This window comes from Macaca fascicularis, chromosome 1 (genome assembly GCF_037993035.2).
Source record: "Macaca fascicularis isolate 582-1 chromosome 1, T2T-MFA8v1.1".
Taxonomy (NCBI): Eukaryota; Metazoa; Chordata; class Mammalia; order Primates; family Cercopithecidae; genus Macaca; species Macaca fascicularis.
This window is the reverse complement of record NC_088375.1, coordinates 172849123-172865207: the sequence shown is the minus strand read 5'-3', so window position 1 is coordinate 172865207 and position 16085 is coordinate 172849123. Positions and strand designations below refer to the sequence as shown.

Here is a 16085-nt window from a genome sequence, read left to right as displayed (position 1 = left end):
CTTACATGCCTTGTTGAACACTTTTAATAACTGTGAAATCTGTACTATTGTTATTTCCATTTACAAATGAAAAACTTAAATCTTAGCACGGTTAAACAACTTGATCACTATCATTCAGCTAGTATTTGTGTTTAGGTTAAGTTGACAGTGATTTGTTTGGAAAGGTAAATTCCAAAATCAGTATTTGCAAAGCTTTTAAGTTTTTATATGTCTACACTTTCCCTGCGTCATAATGACTTTCAACTAATACAATTTTTTTCTGGAAGATAATGGAGTATTTCTTATTTATAAATTCATATTCTACATTTATAAAAATGGTAAAGTGCACTTAACATAAAATTTACCATCTTAACTTTTTAAATGAATAGTTCAGTAGTGTTAAGTATATTCACATTTCAACTAATATAATTTTTGTTATTTTTTGAGAGGGAGTCTCACTCTGTTGCCCAGGCTGGAGTACAGTGGTGCTATCTTGGTTCACTGCAACCTCAACCTCCTGGGTTAAAGCAATTCTCCTGCCTCAGCCTCATGAGTAGCTGGGATTACAGGTGTGCACCCCCATGCCTGGCTAATGTTTTTGTATTTTTAGTAGAGATGGGGTTTTGCCATGTTGGCCAGGCTGGTCTCAAACTCCGGGTCTCAAGTGATCTGCCCGCCTTGGCCTCCCAAAGCCCTGGGATTACAGGCATGTGCCACTGCACCCGGCCACAACTAATGTAATTTTAATTATACTTGAGTACTACTGTGTGCCTGGTAGAACCTCAGGCATTTCAGCAAGATGATGGGGCTTTTAGATAAAGGATAGTTGTATGGTTTGTTTTGTTTTCCTTACAACTAGCAAAAGTTCTGGACCAGGACTGACTGGTAACCACATAAACAATTACAGCATGACATAAAATTTTCAAGAGATGAAACATTCAAGGAATGTATCTAATATACAAACAAGTTATTCAGCAGGAGACCAGAAGGGTTATGAGAAAGGAATAGTCTTCAAGAAGTGATTTCCATGGGACTGCTGGTTAAACCATTTAAAATATTGTGCTTAAAATAGGTTTTTAAAGTACTAAACTTTATAGGATAAAAGTATGTGCAAGCTTATGTACTTTTTATTCCTTTTGCAAATATAGTTTGATCTTTTAGCAAGTTCCTTTGTCCACTTCTCTTCCATTTTACTTTTTATTGCTTTCTGTGCCGTGCTTACTGTGCAGCTCTGGGACTGTTTAGTTCTATGTCTGATGTGTGGAAAAATCTATTCTTACTGCCTAATAGTATTTAGGAAGTAATAAGACACATGGAGCCAGGAACTGTATCAGTGTAATCTATCTTGAGTGGACTGAATGTACTTTGTGGGCACTTACTTTGAACGTGATGGTGTTGTGGTAATCGGTATGATTAGTGTAATACTTTGCTATATTATAAAATAGTTAAACATGGAGTTGGATTTAGATAAGATAGCTTGCTCATTATTCATTAGAATCAATTAGTTGTTGCTTTGCATTCACTATAAATACATTTATTTCTCTTTCCCAAAAGTAAATGCTTAGCTTATTGGTCAAATCAGAAGACAGTCTTTTGAAATTGTTAATTATACCCTGTTGTTTTAAACCAGAACTGTTCTTGTGATTTTAATTCAGCTAATGGTTCCTGACATGATTTTCGTTGCTCTGAAAATGGCAAAGGAAAAAGAAAAGGTGTTTTAAGATATATCTTATCAAAAAAGGACACATGCTGTCGTATGTATTTTGTTGTTGTTTTTTTTTTTAATAGTAAATGCCCTTTTTGAGTTTTGTAATGAAAATGTACATCAATTTCATTGCTGATGCACTGTTTTGAATTAACTTCTATCTTTCCTTACTTTTTATAGTGGTTTTGTGAATGTTTAGGTAGAAACTAGGAACAAATTTGAGTCAAGATACTCTGTCAAATTAAGTTACAGGATTTTAGAGTTGAGAGAAGGGATCATAACTCATGTATCCAACTTTTTCATTTTATGTTTGTGAGGATACTGACTCAGAGAAATGAAGACACTCGTAAAACTGTATACATCCAGGTGTGGACCAAGCTGGGTCTCAAAACTCGCCTCTTTTAATCCACGCTCCTCCTATCACTAATGGGCTGAATATCTGTCTTCATTGTCTTTCTCTCTTATATATCTTTTCTCCTTTTTAAAAATCTTGGAATTCTTGTTTTCTGACATTCCTCACAATGGAAATTTTAATTCATGCTAGCTGTGCCACTGAGCTTCTGCAGATCACTGTTTTCCTTTTTCCTTAAGGTATATAAATCTGTATGTGTGTGTGCATGTGTATAAAAGAACCTTTCCTTTGCCTCTTTGTACCCAGTTCCTCCTTTTGCCTACCTCTGGAATGAAATAGTTGCGTCCCTTTTATTTAATTTTTAATGTTTTTTAGAGACAAAATCTCACTGTATTGCCCAGGGTGGTCTCGACCTCCTAGACTCAAACGATCCTCCCACCTTGGCCTCCCAAAATGCTGGGATTACAGGCTGGGATTACACTGTGCCCAGCCAACTGTCCCCCTTTTAAACTTAATGGTTCCTTTCTGCATTCTCTATTTTAGCAACTTCCTTGAGATGTTGCTTTGAAAATTTATTTAGCTGTTAATTAATTTAGATTTTAACTTAATATTCCTTAGTTCAAATAATAATGGCCACATTTAAGAGTATACTTTTCAAGAAGCCAATATTTGGCTACCTGCTGTTTTCATAGTTTCCTCAGTTGATCATTACTGAGTTGGAATAATTCTCTTATCCAGTATTACAGAGCTAACTATTCATGTTGTCCAGAAATTTGTGTGTAGTTCCTTTAAAATTATCTTTGAAACATACTTTCTCTTACTGAAATAAAAATACATATCCGTGGAATGAAGCTGAAAGCCTAGTTCTATAATGATATGTGCTATAGCATGGAATTCATTGGTTAGTGGATTGTTTCTTTTCACTAGTAGAGTACTTTCTATTTCACAGTTGATTGAAATTATTTTGCTAGTCCTTCCTTGGAATCATTTCATCCTTGTGAAGGACCTCTGTAATACAGCTGTAGAGCAGGTATTTTGGTGTGGTGAACTATACAACACAGCCTAGAACTTTAATAACATACTATTAAGACTATATACATTAGGCCGGCATGGTGTCTCATGCCTGTAATTCCAGTACTTCGCGAGGCAGAGGTGGGGGGATTCCTTGAGCCCAGAAGTTTGAGATCTGCTGAGCAATATAGGGAGACCACATCTTTACAAAAAATAAAAACGATTTAGCTGAATGTGGTGTGCACTTGTGGTCCCAGCTACTCAGGAGGCTGAGGTGGGAGGATCACTTAAGCCCAGGAGGTTGAGACTGCACTGAGCTGTGATTGTGCCAGTGCACTCAAGCCTGGGTGACAGAGTGAGACCCTGTCTCAAAAAAGAAAAAAAAGACTCTATGAATTAACCATATTTCCTCTCATGAGTTTAGTCGACCAACTTTATATTTAATACACTCAGTTGACACTAAGAGTCAAAATTATCAAAGGAAATAAACTATGATCCATCTCTTTGCCATCCCGCTGTGTGGTCTTTAAATTCCTATCCTGTTATTTAATGTCTTTAAAAGTTTGAGCATTACATACAGAATAGATTTTTTTAAAAACAAACAAACCCAAAAGATATTCTTCATTTTGAATGTAGTTAAGTCTTTGTTACACCTTGTGTTTCTTTATTGGGGTAATACTGCAAAGCATATCAATGTTAAATATTAGAACAATTCTTGGTATATATCTCCTGTTCTTATTTCCTAAATGCCTCTTACTGATGCATTTGCCAGTTTATTACCTATGACACTTTTCTTGTTAATTCCTTCTGCCTCCTCTTTATGTCACGTTCTCTGCTTCATGTCTTTTCACCGAGTTTGCCATGGTAGCTTGGATTTGTAGTCTAGGTTTTGGAGCAGTTTCATGGCTGGAACTCTCCACATCTTTGAGTTGATGTCTCTGTCTGACAGAGCCCATTTCCGCTGAACCACCTCTCCACTCCAGGTGATGCTCCTGCACTCTGCCTTAGCTTATGTGAAATCTGGTCTCTTTGATCTTTGGGAATATACACAAATATTCATATAATACATTTTATGGACACGTCAGAAACTTTGAATCCCATCCATTTGGGCATAATGATTATCACATGTTTGAATTTGTTCATGTAAAAGTCTTCTTATGCCCACCAAATCAATGGATTCTTGAGAAAGTAATTGTGCATTGAAATTTGGCAAACAAATGCAGGTTTTCCTGTACATGCAGGCATGCTGCACATTCTGTACCCTCTAACTTTTCATCTGCTAGGTACTGAAACATGAACCTCTAGTGGCCAAGTGCGATATTTAAGGGATTCAGTTTCATACACTTTGGTAAGATGATAAAAATATCTTCTAACATATTTGTCTTCTTTCAACACTTCGTTCATTTAGCAAATACTTAAGTTAGAGAAGCAGCATCGCTTAGTGTGGCTAAAAGCACAAACTCTGGGATTTGACTGGCTGGCTTAATTTCTGGCTCTGCCATTTACCAGCCCTGTGCTTTGGTTAAGCTATTTAATTTTTCTTAATTTCCTCACCAGGAAAGTGAGGATAATGATAGTACGTACCTACCTCATGATGATGTGAGGATTAAATGGATTCAAGTAAGTAAGATTCTGAGAACAGTGCCTGGTATGGCAAGAGCTTAGTGTGTGTTACCAGCTGTTGTTGTTATTCCTATATGATGCGATGTGGCTTTTGCTTTTGGTGTACTTGTCGCCCCGTGGGAAGAGAGAAACTAAATAGACAGTCATTCAACATTTTAACTACTCTTCAGTGCCTTCTCTGTGACGAGCATTGTAGTAGGCCCTGAAAATCCAGCAAAAAAATAAGCAATAAGCAAACACATTCTTGGTCTCATAAAGCTTACTTTTAGTAGGAAGTAATTTAAAGGAAGTCATTTACAATAATTTCAGTAAAATGTAAAAAGTATTTTAATGAAGAAAATGCAACAAGCTGTAGATACATCTAACAGGAAGACCAAACTAATTCTAGAAGGTCAAACAGTAAAGGAAATATATTATGATAAATGCTGTAATTGAAGGTCTTTTTAGGTTTAGGGATATCACAGAGTAGGAAGTGCTTGGGTCTTCAAAGAGTAAGGGAATGCTTCTCATTGGAGGAGACACCTGAGCTGACTCTGGTGGCAAAGTCTAGACCAATGGTGGTGGGTCAGGGAGAGCATTCCTGGCTGAGGGAATGGCTTGCATTATGCCATGCAGCATGACAAAGGCCTTTCACAATATCTGCGTTTGCATTTCACAATACCTGGGATAAAGTGTTGGGCAAATGGGAGTAGGCAGTGGTATGTGTGGGGAGAGTGAGAGACGAGACAGAACTGCAGTTCTGAAGGATTTTCCTTCCATGAAGAATAAAGGAGTTAGGACTTTATCCTGAAGGCAGTAGGTGTCCCTGAAGTATTTTAAGCAGAGGAGGAATTATAATCACCTTTTTATTTTTAAAGATGGTTCTATTATCTCTGTAGAAAATTGACTCATGGGGGCAAGATTAGAGACAGGTAGACCTATCAGGAAACTGTAGCAGCTGCTCAGAAATAACGAGAAGTTGAACCAAGGCTGTGGCAGTGGAAACAGAAAGGAAGAATCAGAAAAGATAAAAGGCTGAGATAAAAAAAACTGACATGCCTTAGTGAGCAACTCAATGGAGGGGTGAGGGGGAGAACAGAACTCTTGGGTATATGCTGATGCCACTCAGAGGATATAGGGAGGCCGAGGCAGGAGGATCAGTTGAGGCCAGGAGTTCGAGGCCAGCCTCACCAATATGGCAAAACCCCATCGCTACTAAAAATACAAAAATTAGCTGGGAGTGACGGCGCACACCTGTAATGTCAGCTATCGGGTGGCTGAGGCACGAGAATCCAGCCCGGGTGACGGAGAGGGATTCTGTCTCAAAAAAAAAAAAAAAAAAAAAAAAGAGGTGTAGGGTACAACTTTCAGAAGTAAATGGGTTGAACCAAACATATGGGACACTGTTACAGTGTGTGTAATAATATAAACCTTTTGAATAAAGAGGAAGAAAATTCCTTCAGAAGAGAATGGCTCGCATAGTCCATGTTTCTCATGTTCTATGATTGGTCTCTAGTGCCCTCTATTGGCTATTTAGTCTAAAGCAGCATCTTGATTCTTAAATACAATGTTCCTTGCAGTGTTATTTACCAAAAGAAGAAATATTAGAGATTTTGAAATTATGATGAAAGGTGATAAAAACTGATGGGGACTTTGTTTTTAGTAGGAAGACAGTTAAAATAATTTCAGCAAGGTGCTACTGGTGGTGTGCACATTGGCAGCATATATACTAAAATTGTAGTGATACAGAGATCATCAGCGTGACCCTCGTGCAAGAATAACATGCACCTTTGTGAAGCGCTTCATATATATATCTATGTAAATATGCCTGGGGGTCTCGGGGTTGGGTAAGGGTTTTGAGAAGTATCTCTATAACATTTTGTTTGCTATAACATGCACATAATGTCGTACACTGTATTTTCAGAAAATCGACCTTTCTGATGAGAAGCAGCCTGAGTCAGGCTGGTTTTTGAGCATTTTTATGCAGCAAAGCCTCAAGAATAGCAGCCACCCCAGTAGGCAGTAGCAGCTGCTGTTTTTCCATAGGGTGGCTGCTACATGTGATGTAAAGGAAATGAAAGGAAATGACTGTTACTCATTAAAGCGATTTCATTCAGCTACGTGGGAAATCAGAGGCAGAAACGTCATCATAGAAAATGAAGCAGCGATTATACATAATGGGGCATCTTCAGAGGTGGCTAGTTTGTCCCCTCCCTGCCCTCCAAATAACAAAGAAGCTGCCTTTGGGTTCTGTCATCCAGGAAAAGGGGTGGTAGATTGGATTTATTGTTTAGCATAACTAGTGGTCTAAACCTGAATACATTTTAGTAAGCAAGCACACCTGTCACTAGTTTGAGGTCTAAAGAAGGCCTCACTTTGTGTAAATTAGTACTTACAATGACTTTTCTGGCAATAAGGGAAATATGTTCACCTTTCAAGGGTAGAAGTCTATTTCCATTTCCTTCTGGGGAATCTTCCTTTAAAATGTTCCTAAATTATCAATTCAATGGGTTGCATTTTGAAAACCTCCTCACCTATTTGGGTTAAAAATAGTATTTTAAAATTTTGGTGTTATATGAAACTGCAGAGATTGTTCACAAACAACTTAGTTCAACCATTTATTTGCTTTTGGTATATTTTGCTCTTGCAGTTTTCTCTAAGAAAGTGTAGAAATTAATAATATGAAGTAATGTTAACTGCTGTGCATTTCATGAGAGGAATAAGCTATTATGTAGTCTCCCTTCTCCCCCCAATAAAAAAGCCTTTCATCAAAAACTGACATCCTAAATGAAGGAAATAATTGTACAGCTTATTTATTAGTGTGTCAAACTTAAAATGTAATGGTTTCATATTTCAGGATGAAAAGTGTGTTGTGATTCATGGTTGCCAGTGACAAAATAGACAGCTCTTTTATATTACCGCATCGATTGCCTGCTGATATGCCACTGTACTTTTTGGTTCTCTTCTGTTCTCTTCCTATGCAATAGCTCCCTCTACTTGAAAATACTGGTGTAATTATAGCTTAACAGTATTTTATTAGTGAGCTCCCTGGACTCTTTTTTACTTTTAATCCTCTTCATAAATATGTGGTGTTATACATCAGAGCATGTAAGAAAATTTTGAAGAGTCTCTTGGCTCGGGGGTAGAAAGGCAAGGTTAGTTGCAAAAACCAAGATAAGTTACATTTGAAGACATTCTTCAAGGAATTAGCTGTGTAGCCTTTGTTGATTTAAATATGGCATATTTGGTTAAAATTCCATGCAGTACTTTGAAAATGAACCCTGATGTCTGAAACACAAAGGCATAGAAAACTGGATCAGAAAACTTCAAAAGAATCATCAGCCACTTCAAACAGACGTAGCCGGGAACTTGGCAAATTCTTACTTTGCTAATTCCAAAGTTTTATAATTCCCACACAAAACCTAGCAGTTTTTCTCTACTTTCTCTGGAAGGGTTTAAGAGAGGCTAGAGTAGTAGAATCTCAGGTTACAATATCTTGCCTTGTGCAACAGCATGTGCATAATGAAATAATGGGAGAAGCATAGAGAAACCAATGTGAATGCTGCTGTGTTTGGAATGTCATTATTTTTTCTCTCCCTTGCTAGGTTAAAAGTTCTGTAATAGTGCTGTACACCTCCACCGTTAAGACAAATTAAGAGACTCTGCTCAATCATAAGATGGCCATATGAATATTTCTTTCTTCTCAATTTACTACTCTTTGTTTCCCATTTCTTCTGACCATTACGATGCAGAGCAAGCTGCAGAGTGAGGTGGTCAAGAGTAAGGACTTAAGAGCTAGGCTGCCTGGTTGGATCCTGGCTCTGCCACGTATACGCTGGGCAATATTGGCTAGTTCCCTTAACTTTCTGAGCCTCGGTTTCCTTATCTGTAAAACACAGACAATAAATCTGCCTACATCCTGGAGATGTAAGGATTAGATAAATTAGTGATTGTCAAGCCCAACATATAGTAAGTGCTATATATCAGTTTGTTAAATAAATTAAAAAACAATAGTGGAGATATAAATTGTTTTTTTTTTAACCAGGTGTATTGAATGTCAATGTTGTCCTCAGTGTTTAATATCAAGAAATACGGGGTCCTCCCAATGGGTGAAAGATCTGTACATTGCTTTTGTTCATAAATTCATATTTAACTATGTATTGGAATAGTTGTGACCTAAGGGCACTGTATCATAATTTTAGGTCACATTATTTATAAATATACTTTTTAAAATACAGTGGAATCTTCCATGGTTTCCATGTCTTTTCTGGATTTGTGTGATTTTATAGGATTCTGTACTACTGTGAAGGTATAAGAACGGAGTATCATTTCCCATTTTATATTTATGATTACGTTCATGCTTTTCTTGGAGCTTACTTATGACTCTGGAGGAGTAACAGACAGGCTTATATTGGGTCTGTTATATGACTGTGCTTGAGAATGTCAGAGAATCTTGCCCAACTGTTCCCAGACCTCTTATGGTCCAACCAAATATCAATCACCAAAAATTTTAACAGGAAGTCTATATATTTTGGGCACTCAGACATGCCACTGAAATTGTTAAGATTATATTTTCACCTTGATACAACCTGATATTTGCATGATGTTTTATTTATTTATTTTTTGGGACAGGGTCTTGCTGTGTCACCACAGCTCTGCAGTGAGTTCTGAACCACAGCTCACTGCAGCCTTGACCTCCTGGGCTGAAGCAATCCTTCCATCTCAGCAACCCCTGCTCCACCCCCCAGGTAGCTTGGACTACAAACACACACCACCACACCTGGCTAATTTTTGTATATTTTGCAGAGATGGGATTTTGTCATGTTATCCAGGCTGGTCTTGAACTCCTGGGCTCAAGTGATCCTCCTGCCTCCCAAAGTGCTGGGATTACAGGCATGAGCCACTGCACCTGGCCTTTCAATTTTTTTAATTAAAAAAACTTTTTCTAGCAAGAAGGTCTTGCTATATTGCCTAAGCTAATCTCAAACTCCTGCGCTCAAACAATCCTCCCACCTCAGCCTCCCAAGAAGCTGGGATGGTACAGAGGTGTACAACCATACCTGACTTAGAGTGAGATTTTAGTTTATTTTTACCTGTTTAGAAGATTATCACCAGAGTGCCAGACACATGAAGTAGGTGGTCAAATAAGATTCATCAGTCAACTCAAGCTGTCCTAAGGCTGCATATTTATTTTCAGTGCATGGACTCATCTTTCTTCTTCGCTCGATTCATAGGACCCTTTAGATTCTACAAGATCAGTGATTGTGATCCGCTCCCTGGTAGCAGATGGTGTAGCAGAAAGAAGTGGGGGACTATTACCTGGAGACCGCCTGGTCTCAGTCAATGAATACTGTTTGGACAACACCTCACTTGCTGAAGCTGTGGAAATACTGAAAGCTGTGCCGCCAGGCATAGTACGCCTTGGCATCTGTAAGCCGTTGGTGGTGAGTGTTGTATTTTGTTAATATAGGAAGTAATAATAGTGCAACAGTTAAAAACACGGATTTTGGAGACACATATACCTGGCCAAGAATTTCTGTTTTACATTTACTATGTGTGTGACCTTGAGCAGATTTCTTAATGTCCTTGACTTACAATATCAGAAAAAATAATGTCTACCTCATAGGGTTTTGGGATTTAAAGGTTATATTCATTAAGTACATAGCATATTATTACATAAATACTAGCTGCTAATGTTGCTAGTTCTACTACTGCCACTCTTACTGCTATTTTCATCTTCATGCTTTTAGCACAGACTTCTAAGCTCTCAGCACATTTCTTATGTGTAAATTATTATTATTATTATTATTATTATTATTATTATTATTTTAGAGACAGAGTCTCTGTCATCCAGGCTGGAGTTCAGTGGCACGATCTCTACTCACTGCAACCTCTGCTTCCTGTGTTCAAGCGATTCTCATGCCTCAGCCTGTCAAGTAGCTGGGATTAATGGCATGTGCCACCGTGCCTGGCTACTAATTTTTTGTATTTTTAGTAGAGATAGGATTTCACCATGTTGGCCAGGCTGGTCTTGAACTCCGGAGCTCAGGCAATCTGCCTGCCTTGGCCTCCCAAAGTGCTTTTTTAGGGACATGAGGCACTGCACCTGGCTATTCTTATATGTAAATTAAAGTAAGTGTCCTTTTTAACTTTCGTTTGGGACTGATGTCAAGATGGTATGATAAGTTGAAATCCTTGTGACTCTAGCATTTTAACCGTTTAACCGTGAGAGTTTAATCTGCTTTTCTCTCCATCAAAGCACCTTGTAACTCTAGTATCAAGAACCCCTATACTGTCAAACCATCTTGAAGTCATCTTGTTGCTTTATCTTACAGTCAGGGGTTACTGCTTATGACTGAAGGCTACGTTACAGTTACGGTGCTCTGGAGGCCTCTAATGCAAAAAACAAAGCGCCATCATCACCACCAACAGAAACTTAATGATGATGATTTTCAGCCAGTTTATTATTATTTAAGTGCTTACTAAATGTCAGTCATTCTTTTAAGCCCTTTACACTTATTAACTAAATTAATCCTCACAGCAACTTTAAGAATAGTCCTTTTGTTACCCTCATTACAGATGAATCAATCGAGGCACAGAGAATTGAGTAACTTACCCAAGGTCTTATACCTAGTAAGGGACAGAGTTGTAATGTGCACTCAGCAGGGCACCTTCACACCCTGTGCTCTTAGCCACAGTGCTGTACATGCCTGTATTACTATGTTGTCACTTGCCTAGTTTGTATGCAACATGTCTGGAACAGATAGCTTGGTTGTAATAAATTGTTAGTCTGGATTTCTAGAAACCTGGGCTCTGCCCCCAGCTTTGCTGTGAGTTAGCCCAGTAGGTTTCAAACTTAAAGATATGTAATATATATAAGCATCACCCGAGAGATAGTTAAAATGCAGTTTCCCAGGTTCTACTCCCAGAGGTTCTCATTTAGTAATTCTGATATGCTCTTCAGGAATCTGCTTCTTTAATGGGCCACCTATGTAATTCTGATGCAGAATTTTATACTTTGAGAAACATCATACTAGTAATTTGGTCAATAGGTATATCACTTCTCTGAGCCTATTTTTTTTCATCTTTGAAAAGACTGAACAAGACTAGAGAATTCCTAAGGTTTTTTTTTTTTTTTTTTTGAGACGGAGTCTCGCTCTGTCGCCCAGGCTGGAGTGCAGTGGCCGGATCTCAGCTCACTGCAAGCTCCGCCTCCCGGGTTTACGCCATTCTCCTGCCTCAGCCTCCTCAGTAGCTATTTTTTAACTCCAGTTCTTTAATCTATGAAATATTTTAACTTAACATACAAAAAACATACTATAAGTGCTCATATGTATAGACAGATGGATAGGTAAATATAGATAGATGTGTTCATTGTATTAGGCTGTTCTTGCATTGCTATGAAGGAATACCTGAGACTGGGCAATTTGTAAGAAAGAGGTTTAATTAGCTCACAGTTCTATAAGCTGTACAGGAAGCACGGTGGCATCTGCTTCTGGGGAGGACTCTGGGAGCTTTTACTCATGGCAGAAGACAAAGCGGGAGCAGGCACTCACATGACAAAAGCAGGAGTGAGAGAGAGTTGGAATGGGGTGGGGGATGCCACAGAGCTACACTTTTTCTTCTTTTTGGAGACAGAGTCTCACTCCGTTGTCTAGGCTGGAGTGCAATGGTGCAATCTCAGCTCACTGCAACCTCCTCTTGTTAATCCTATTTTACAGATCCAAAGTCAGGGTAGAGCAGAAAGACTGTAAATATATAATGGTGATTAGAACAAATTATTTGTATTAAGTCTTGTATTTATGTATATATGGTATGTATATATCTATACACTTCATGTTATATATTTTCATCTTAACTCTTTTCTAAAAAGAGGCTTAAAACCTACGTGACAGGTTGATAAGTGCAGCCTCAAATATACCAGACCCCAAAAATGAATGAAATGACTTATTGTTATTATTTAATATAACAATAGAGACGGGTCTCTCCATGTTGCCCAGGCTGGTCTTGAACTCCTGGGCTGAAGTGATGATTCTGCCTCAGCCTCCCAAAGTGCTGGAATTACAGATGTGAGCCACCATGCACTGGCTGAAATGACTTTAAAAACTGCATTATAGCTTCAGAAATAATGGAACAGAACTGACAATAAAACTTTTGAGCCAGACAGCTATGGGTTTTTGCTTAGTTATGTGGTTTGCAAGGCTGCGTGTCCTTGTGCCAGTTATTCAACCTCATCAGCTTCCACTTCGCTCATCTGTAAGATGAGGTGGCTCACGCCTGTAGTGCCAGCACTTTGGGAGGCAGAGGCAGGCAGATCACCTGGGAGATCAGGAGTTTGAGACCAGCCTGGCCAACATGGCGAAACCTCGTGTCTACTAAAAGTACAAAAACATTGGCAAGCAAAGTGGTGCTCGCCTGCAGTCCCAGCTATTTCGGAGGCTGTGGCAGGAGAATCACTTGAACCAGGGCAGCGGAGGTTGCAGTGAGCCAAGATTGCACCACTGCACTCCAGTTTGGGTGACACAGCGAGACTCCGTCTCAATTTAAAAAAAGAGATGAGGATTGCATGGCATGGTAATTGTGAATACAGGCTCTAGTACCAGACAGCCAGGGTTGAAACTTTGGTATATGTAATGTTTGGCAAATTACTGTGTCCACTTTTGCTCACCAGTAAAATAGGATTAATAAGAAGACCCATGTCTTAGAGTATATATTAATGTATTAATTAATATATTTAATATATTTACAGTACTTAAATTTGTGCCTGGTACTTAGTTATATATACAAGGTCTATTCCTGGGAAAGTGATTTTTCTTTAAGAAATACTTTAAAAAGTTTGGGAAGCTCTGACTTGAATATGGAGTTCTTTTTAATTATTAAAGAAAGTTTGTTCTAATGAAACAATTTGAATAAATTTTGTGTTGTGTGTTTGCTGTTAATGGAAAGATGAGAATCTGAACAGTTTGAAACCAAGATTTTTTTTTCTTTTTTTTTTACACGAATGAATCTTTTTTCTTTTCTTTTTTCTTTCTTTCTTTTACTTTAAGTTCTGGGATGTGTGTGCAGAAAGTGCAGTTTTGTTACATAGGTATACATGTGCCATGGTGATTTGCTGCACTTAACCCATCATCTAGGTTTTAAGCCCCACATGCATTAGGTATTTGTCCTAATGCTCTCCCTCCCCTTGCCCCTCACCCCACAATATTTTCTTATTTATAAATAAATGTGGTTTATATTTTCAGGAAGATAATAAAGAAGAAGAAAGTTGTTATATTTTACATTCAAGCAGTAATGAAGACAAGACTGAACTTTCAGGAACAATTCATGATATAAATTCATCTTTAATACTCGAAGCTCCCAAGGTATTTAGTAAATTTATTTCCCATTTGAATGATTTGCTATGAGCTGAAATTTCTATGTAGAAAAAATACAAAAGAAAATAAGACAAAAGCTTGTCCTTATCCTTTGGCTAAATAGATATAAATAAAGACATAAAGAGGACAAAAACTTGTCCCCATCCCTTGGCTAAATAGATAAATGAACTAATCCTCCTTTCTCTCTCCCTCTCTCTTATTTGAGATGGGATCTCCCTCTGTCACCCAGGCTGGAATGCAGTGGTGGGATCTGGGATCACTGTAACCTCTGCCTCCCGTGGTCAAGTGATCCTCCCACCTCAGCCTCCTGAGTAGCTGAGACCACAGACATGTGCTACCACGTCTAGCTAATTTTTTGTATTTTTGGTAAAGATGGAGTTTTATCATGTTGCCCAGGCTGGTCTTGAACCCCTGAGCTCAAGCAGTCTGCCTGCCCCAGCCTCCCAGAGTGCTGGCATTACAGGCATGAGCCATGGCGCCTGGCCTCATTGTATATATACATATATATGTATATATACACACATATATATATGTATGTATGTATATATATACACACACACACACACATATATATATTTTTTTTTACAGACTTTCACTCTGTCACCCAAGTTGGAGTATAGTGGTGTGATCTCAGCTCACTGCAACCTCTGCCTCCCAGGTTCAAGTGATTCTCTTGCCTCAGCCTCCTGAGTAGCTGGGACTACAGGTGTGCACCACCACATCTGGCTAATTTTTGTATTTTTAATAGAGACAGGGTTTTGCCATGTTGGCCAGGCTGGTCTCGAACTCCTGACCTCAGGTAATCCGCCCACCTCGGCCTGCCAAAGTGCTGAGATTACAGACCTGAGCCACCACGCCTGGCCTATTTTTTTAAAACTAAATTCTTTCCTTCCGTATCACATTGCCTCTCTAAATGATAAAGGCAAGATGTAAAGCATTTTGAAAGAACAAACATACACTAATGTATTCCTAAAATTTTGGATGGTAGAACATATTGTTGAAAATAGACCTACATTTAAAATGCCATAAAAATGGAACCACACAAAAAATACTCATATTGAATACTTTCTAAAGAAGAGTTATTTAGTCAAACCCTACCTTATGCTTTAATTTTAGAAAATGTATTTTGAAGCTTTCCTTTTTTATTCTTAAAAGGAATTATACTTATGTTGCTCTTTGCAGTTAGAGTATGGTTTTGCTTTACTTGATAACAACTGTCTAGTGATATTCTTTGCATAATATGTAGACAGTGTCTCAAGATGATATGTGTTTCTGTAATGTCTATTGTATTTCTTAGTGCAGACGTTTAAAAAAATTTCATAATCATATGATGTGTTCAAATACATCCTCTAACCACATTAAAGAAAAAACACAGGTTGCAGTATTTGGTATACTGTATTTTTTTTTTTTTGAGATGGTGTCTTGCTCTGTTGTCCAGGCTGGAGTGCAGTAGTGTGATCATAGCTCACTGCAGCATCCATCTCCTTGGCTCAAGCAATTCTTTGCCTCAGCCTCCCAAGTAGCTGGCACCACAGGTGCCAAAAAAAAATTTTTTTTTTTGTATAGACAGGGTCTCACTATGTTGCCCAGCCTGGTCTTGAACTGTTATACTCAAGGGATCCTCCTGCTTTGGCCTCCCAAAGTGCTGGGATTACAGGCATGAGCCATCATGCCCGACCCTACTGTATGTATTTAAAAGCTTCCCTACTATTATGTTTAGCTGCAAGGAGAAGGCGATAGAAAAGAATAGATTTATTCCAGGAATTTACACTTGGTAGTAATGAATAGGACTTAAAATAGGAAAGCTATTTGATCTCTTAGAAAGAACTGGACCTCATTATGCCCAGCACCCAGAGGTTCCCCAGAGATAGGTCATGGTCTGAGCAAATCTATATATCAGGTTTTAGCCAGGAACCCACACAGTTTCTGCACATTTAGTTTCAGTTGTATGCACTAGCTCTTCTGATTAGTGAAATATAAATTAATTTAAAAATACTGTATTCTCTGAACAATGAGATCACTTGGACTCAGGAAGGGGAACATCACACACCGGGGCCTATCA

General features: G+C 38.3%; 1 protein-coding gene and 1 non-coding gene across 13 annotated transcripts in view; both read left to right on the top strand.

Annotated features, from left to right (window-relative positions):
- Positions 1–16085, top strand: part of PATJ (PATJ crumbs cell polarity complex component) — a 426407-nt gene that overhangs the window by 110185 nt on the left and 300137 nt on the right. For 9 of the 12 annotated variants that reach the window (XR_012419419.1, XM_045369982.2, XM_045369962.2 and 6 more), the window contains 2 exons: positions 9884–10093; positions 13892–14011. Coding sequence is in view for 11 of the 12 variants with exons in the window: in XM_045369982.2 (XP_045225917.2) it covers positions 9884–10093; positions 13892–14011 (330 nt within the window). In the remaining variant the exon portion in view is untranslated. The remainder of the gene's footprint in view (positions 1–9883; positions 10094–13891; positions 14012–16085) is intronic. The other 3 variants (XM_045369972.3, XM_074005388.1, XM_045369973.3) reach the window with 2 other exon arrangements.
- LOC123570986 (U6 spliceosomal RNA) lies at positions 6357–6461 on the top strand. Its single transcript, XR_006695190.1, has one exon. It is a non-coding gene; the product is annotated as a U6 spliceosomal RNA (small nuclear RNA).